The sequence below is a fragment of the Alexandromys fortis genome, unplaced genomic scaffold, assembly GCF_014885135.2.
Source record: "Alexandromys fortis isolate MF-2015 unplaced genomic scaffold, M_Fortis_MF-2015_v1.1 scaffold_75, whole genome shotgun sequence".
NCBI lineage: Eukaryota > Metazoa > Chordata > Mammalia > Rodentia > Cricetidae > Alexandromys > Alexandromys fortis.
Genome location: NW_026067956.1, coordinates 4,764,976 through 4,771,248, shown reverse-complemented (window position 1 = coordinate 4,771,248; position 6,273 = coordinate 4,764,976). Strand labels below are relative to the sequence as shown.

The following is a 6,273-nucleotide window of genomic DNA, read 5'->3' as shown; positions in this document are numbered from 1 at the left end:
CCTAAAAGCCCAGACCTTCCCAAGCAGAAGTGAACGTTCTCCTCTGTCACCTCACCCCGCATTACCTCATTTCCTCGGGCTTTGAAGTTTGGGTAGGAGCCATTTTTTCATCCTTTGTAACCATACAGAGCCCCTACATAGGAGATGGACGTCAGGATAGTCAGGGCAGTTGCTACCGACAGAAATTTAGAAAAAAACACTTAAAAGTTCTTTCTTGCCTCGGAGGGGAACCTCAGTAGTGCTTTTTCCTACAGTTTGGCCAATGGTGTTCGACCTAGCATCGCGGGTCCGCGGGTCCTGAGACGCAGGCAAAGCGGTGTGAAGGGTTCGGTTTTGTTTTTGTTGTTCCCCCAAATTCAAGGATCAGCAACCAAAAGTACAAGAATCGAAACCATCTCCTGTCTTAGTCAGGGAGCGCGAGCAGAGGTGGGACGAGCAGGGCGCTGCGCAGGCGCGGGGCGGCCGGCGGCAGAGGGCGTGGCCGCCGTGTCCATTTTGCTGCGGGCCCGCGTGGTCGCCGCAGTCCACGGAGGTGAGCGGCGTCCTGGGGGTGGGGGTGGGGTGGCCGAGCCGCACGCCGTGGGCCGCGGACATCTGCGTGGGCGGAGGCGGGCAGCGCGGCGTGGCCGGGTGTCACCGTCGGGCAGGTTCGCCGCTGGGGAGGCGCCCCGGCCAGAAAGCCGAGACACCGCGAGCTGGCTTTTTTTTTTTTTTTGGTTGTTGTTGGGAGGGGAGATTAAAAAAAAAAAGAAAATGAAGGGTTAAAAATGTTGATACGTGTGTATAACACCCTTTCTCCTTTCTCTACAGCATTGTCTAATTTTACAGTTAAACGTGGGGGAAAACAAAATTGGCTTTTCCCAGAGAAATAGTAACCTTGCCGAAAACACCTGCTTCCCGGGGACAGAGGTAAACGTATTTTTCTTTATGTTCTGGTGTTTTTTATTATTATTATTTTTAAAAGCCACATTTTATTAGTCCTGGGACCAATCCAGATTGAACTGCGGAGAATATGTCCACATCCACCCTCCTTCAGTGTTAGGTGGTCTTTGTTCTTTCCATATTTCAGAACTCAGTCAGAATCCATGCTTGCCATTCTTTTCTTTGGCAGTTACTATAATAATTTAATACAGCTATGCCGTAAAGGGAGAGAAGGGATTCGGCAGCATTTCTTTTGTGAGGTTTTTCTTGAGTTGTCCAGCTACGGGGGCAGCAGAACCGTGTGAGTTTCCCGCAGCTCTCGCTACCTTTGCATTTGGGCACTTTGAAAGTAGAATGCCACTGTATAGACATTCTTTCTGCTAGAACTCTGGCATGTTGGCTAGTTCCAGGTTTTGCTTTAGAATGATTATTTGTTGCTGGGGAAAGAACCCAGGACACATTGGGGTATGCCAGCCAAGTACTCTACCTGAACTACACCCCTGCCACTTAATACTGAGTATCAGTTTGACACAGCCTAGGATCACCTGAAAACAGTCTCAATCTAATAGGTTGGTCTGTGGATATGTCTGTGAGGGATTGTCTTAATTCACACAGGAGGGCCCAGCACATTGTGGGCAGCTCTATCCCTAGGCAGATAAGAGAGCCAACTAATAAGTTTGAGGTCAACTTGGTCTACAAGAGCTAGTTCCAGGGCAGGCTCCAAAGCTACCCAGAAACCCTCTCTTGAAAAACCAGAGGTGGGTGGGGGGAGGGAGAAGGGAGGAAAAGGAAGGGGAGGAGAGGAGAGGAGGAAGAGGAAGAGGAAGAGAAAGAGAGAAAGAGTGCCTGAGCCAGCTAAGCCTGTTATGGGCCAGTGCACAGCCAGCCAGCCATGGTGGATTCTTGATGGAGCCTGCTGTGCTTTGTTGGATGTCTCTGAGTTCCGTGGTAGAAGGCAGTGTTGTGTGGAATGACAAGCAGTCTTGCCTTGAGTTCCTGCCCTGACTTACCTCAGTGATAGGTTGTGACCTGGAAGTGTTTTATCATACTGACAGACATGCCCATCCCCAGAAGATACATTTCTTCAGGCTTCTTTTCTCCTCTACTACTTCCTTAATTTATGTGTTTCTTGGTTTACCTACTACTTTGTATCAGTTGACTTAATTACCGATGTGTCCTTATAACTGCAGACTTCTCTTTTTGTTGGCGCTGGAATCGCTCACACTGCAGGTGCTTTCCCTGGCCTCAGCTCTGCCCTGTGCATGTGTGACAGGCTATCTGGCTGCTGTGGGACAATGGTTGGTACCCTGTCATTTGTATTATTTGAATGAAATGCTGATTGGCCAGGCAGCAAGTATAGGCGGGGCAATGAGCACAGGAGAATTCAGAGAAGAGGAAAGGGTCAGTTTGCAGTCCTAAGCCAGATGCAGAGGAAGCAAGATGAGAATGCCTCACTGATAAAAGGTACCCAGCCACGTGGCTAACACAGACAACAATTATAGATTAATGCTGGATGTAAGAGTTAATAAGAAGCCTGAACTAATAGGCCAACCAGTTTATGATTAATGTAGACCTCTGTGTGTTTCTTTGGGACTGAACGGCTGCAGGACTTGGCGGGACAGAAACCTCTGGCAACATCTGGCCCTTCTTTGGTCATGCTTCTGTGTAGCTGGTACCCAATGTTTTTGCTTTGGAATCATTGTCTAGGAGTATTAAGCTCTGTTGAGCCCTGTTTTATGCTCTAATATAACACTTTATATGTCTATAATTTCCATAGTATTTATATACTGGTATAGTTAAAGTTTATATTATGGTTTATGTAAATTTATAAAATTTCCTTTGTATTTATTTTTCAGTAATATGAAGACAGTACTATAGATAAAAGTTATGTGTGAAAACCATAGAGTTTTAGAAGAGATTTTTAGAAGTTTTAGAAAAGATTTTTAAACTTTGCTTTTTAAAGATACTAAACTAATTCCTCCACCACGTTAATCCTGGGGATCTAAACCAATCCCAAGTACATTCTCTGCCATTTGCTATACTCTTAGCTCCTAGAATATAATTTTTTTCTTTTTTTGTGACAATTACCTACATTGACAGGCTAGCTTTGAATGGATCTGCCTAACTCTGCACTCTGAGTGCTGGGATTGGATGAAAGGTGTGAGCCACTGTGCCTCGGCTGGATACCGAGTTTTTGACTTTCTGGATAGGGCTGCATCCTAGAATTTTGAAAACCTCAAGGTCTGTGCTTTGGTGGTAGAGGGGCTAAGTGAGTTGGGCTCTATGCTTTTACTTACAAAGTTATGGGTTAGCTACATTGGTTTTGAGCCCACAGCTTACATTTCATCCCTACCCTTTTGTTCTCAAGATCTATACTGTTAGGATTTGGGCATTATGCTGGCCCCTGTCACTCACTCAGGCAGTACTCTAGCCAGCTCAGGGGTCCGATTGCTGCTACTTGTGCTCAGGTGCAAAGGTCCCTTAAGAGACAAGCTCCGCCCATTCCTGATCTCTTTTTCACTGCCCTTCTGAAGAGGCTGGCTGGTCTCTTTCTCTCTCTCTGTCTCTTCTCTTCCTGTCTCTCCCTTCCCTTCTCCCAGTAAAATTTCCACTTCAGTTCCATCTATCTGCCTGGCCATGTTTGTCTCACCCGTGTGGGCTTCCCACAAGGATCCCCCTTGCACTGTTTACAAGATATAGAGGATGTGTAGGTGCACACTAGTGGTGACTGATTTCAGTTTTATGCTTAAGCCCAGGTGAGTAATCTAAGTGCTGGGATGAAAGGCATGCACCATCATGCCCAGCTCTACACCCTTTCAGAAAGATGCTTGGCAATCTGTAGAGTTTGCAAATGGCTTGCTAACACTGTTTCCAGGATCTGAGCTTCGTCTACAGGACTCAAGTGGTAGAAGGGAACCAACGCCCATAAACTTCACTCTTACTCCACACATATGCAACACACATGCACACGAGCACGCACATACAATGACACGCACAAATAAAATTTAAAGATGGGCTTATTCCTTGATCCGGTATTGCTCTAAGGGAACTATCTAAGGAAATGATCAGAAATTAAGAGGTTTTAATTAAAACTTTTCTATAAGGCTTTTACTTAAACAGTACCATTCTAAAAGCAAACGGGATGACAGGTAAGCAATTAGAAAGCATATCTCTAAGGTCGGCTATGTGTTTGAAGAACAGACACCGAAAGGGAAAAGTGGTAACAGAATTGCATCATACTCCAGTGTTAAATAACAAGAACAAAGGTGGTCAGAATAAAAGGAGAGGGAACCAGAGGCAAAGAAAAACTTGTGGGAAAATGGAGAACACAGTAACAGGGAACCGGAAATTTTAAGGCAGTCAAATAAGATGAGAAGGGAAATGTGAAATTTACAGTAGTCATTCAAAGTCATAATCATACTGTAAAGGCTACTCATGCATTCATTCTATCCTAAAACTCGTGATCTTCTTGCCTTAGCTTCCCAGGTGCTAGGATACAGGCTTACCCCACCCTGCTCAGCTTCGCATTCATTCTTATGTACAAGTTAATCTTCCCCTTAAAAAAATCTATTCTGGGAGCCTGTGAGGTGGCTCAATGGGTAGAAGCACTTGCAGCCCAGTGTGGCAACCTAAATTCCATCCCCGGAGCCCATGTGGTAGGAGAACTGACCCCCGTAAACGCCATCCCTGGAGCCCGTGTGGTGGTAGAACTGACCCCCGTAAGTTGTGATCCCCCCATGTGTGCACACAGAATGAACAGTAGTTGTAAAAAAAGAGAGTAAAACTGGGAACAAAAAGAAAAGCTGCTATATTATGCTTTGTGTCTTTGGGGTTTTGTTTTTCAGTGCTGGACATTCGACTCAGGGCTTCAAGCATGCTAAGCAGGTGCTCTGCCACTTAGCCAGAGTGTAGGCCTCCCGCATCTTGGGGATTTCCATCTTGTCTTAAGGCATCTTTGTTTGGGATTTAGGAATTTCAAAACGGTTTAAATTTATCAGCCAGGAAGGCATCTTGGAAAGTAACTAAGTTAGTAAACTACTTGGCTTATAGAATAAAGGACCGAGTTCAATTCACAGAACCCACCGATAAACAAAAACAAAAAGCCATGTGTCTCTTGAGTGCCTAGATTCATCTCCAGCTTCCCCTCTTTCTGCCCGGAAGTCCTGCCTATACCTTCTGTCTAGTTGTTCCCTCTTTAGCTCTTTATTAAAGCGATATCAGCAGTATATCTTCACAGTGTACGCATCCTCACAACATTGGCCTGTGACAGGCACGTGCATGTGTACCTGCACACACACCCATGGATAGAATTACTGCGACTGGGCATGCGTGTAGCTCAGTGGGAGACTCTGTTCAGCACGTGCACTGAAGGCTTTAACCCCAACTCCGACCCCCAAATTATCTGATGACCAGTACAGTAGAGAGTGTTCTATCCTATTTTGTTATTTCGGTAGTTTTTATGTATCCCTAAGTAAATTTGGGTTAAGAAGTACTGATTGCTGATTTTGGTTTTAGGTCTTTAGGGATGAAGGCCCGTAACAGATTTGCATTGAGAAATAGTGTTTTTGACCTCCACATACTTAAAGACTGAGGATTCCAAGGTTTATGGATGTAGAGTCTAGTTACTGACTATATTAGAAATGAACTGAGGCCTTTAAAACACGTTAACTCATTCAAAATAGTACCGATAAAATCATTGTATGTCACCAAACAATTTAGTAAAAATACCTCCCCACATTGTGATGAGACATTCTTTATAGGTCTGTAGCTTTCTGCCTTTGGGGAGTCTCAGGGGTCTCCACCCATGATTAGCCTAGGGCCTTGAACATGTCAAGTGAGCTTTCTACCAACCTTTGTGCTATAGCCCCAGCCCTGGATGCTTATTTTATTGAAAACAACTGTTCTGATTATTTTGATGAGCATATACAAGGGAAAGTTTGCGTCACACAAATTTGTGGCTGATAAGTGGAGTAGTTTTTTAGTAGCTTGTTGCTCTTCTTCAGTAGTGTGGTGAGCCTCAACAAATAGCACCACTCCTTGCCATACTGTAGTGCATGGGGTCATATTTATTGTGAGCCTATTTGTCTGTGTTCCTTTTTAGATTTATTTCTGCAGTGTTAGGAATTGACCTCTGGGCCTTCGCAAGTGTTCTACCACTGAGCTACACTCCAGTCCTTTCTAATATTTTAAGAGTCTTCTCTCTGTGAATGATTTATAATATTGACTTGAAATAGATCACTGTTTCATAGACCTGCAGTATTGACTTATTTTATAGTAATATATAATATATATTTTATAGTAATATATAATTATATATTTTAGTAATTAATTATATATAATAATTACTATATA

The 6,273-nt window shown here is 44.1% G+C and overlaps 1 protein-coding gene across 1 annotated transcript in view; it reads left to right on the top strand.

The window, feature by feature from the left end:
• Positions 1 to 706: 706 nt before the first annotated feature.
• The window catches only part of Trim13 (tripartite motif containing 13), an 8,262-nt gene continuing 2,695 nt past the window's right edge, over positions 707 to 6,273 (top strand). Inside the window, exon 1 of the mRNA XM_050152153.1 lies at positions 707 to 2,219. Within this exon, the coding sequence (XP_050008110.1) occupies positions 2,184 to 2,219 (36 nt within the window). The 5' untranslated portion in view covers positions 707 to 2,183. The remainder of the gene's footprint in view (positions 2,220 to 6,273) is intronic.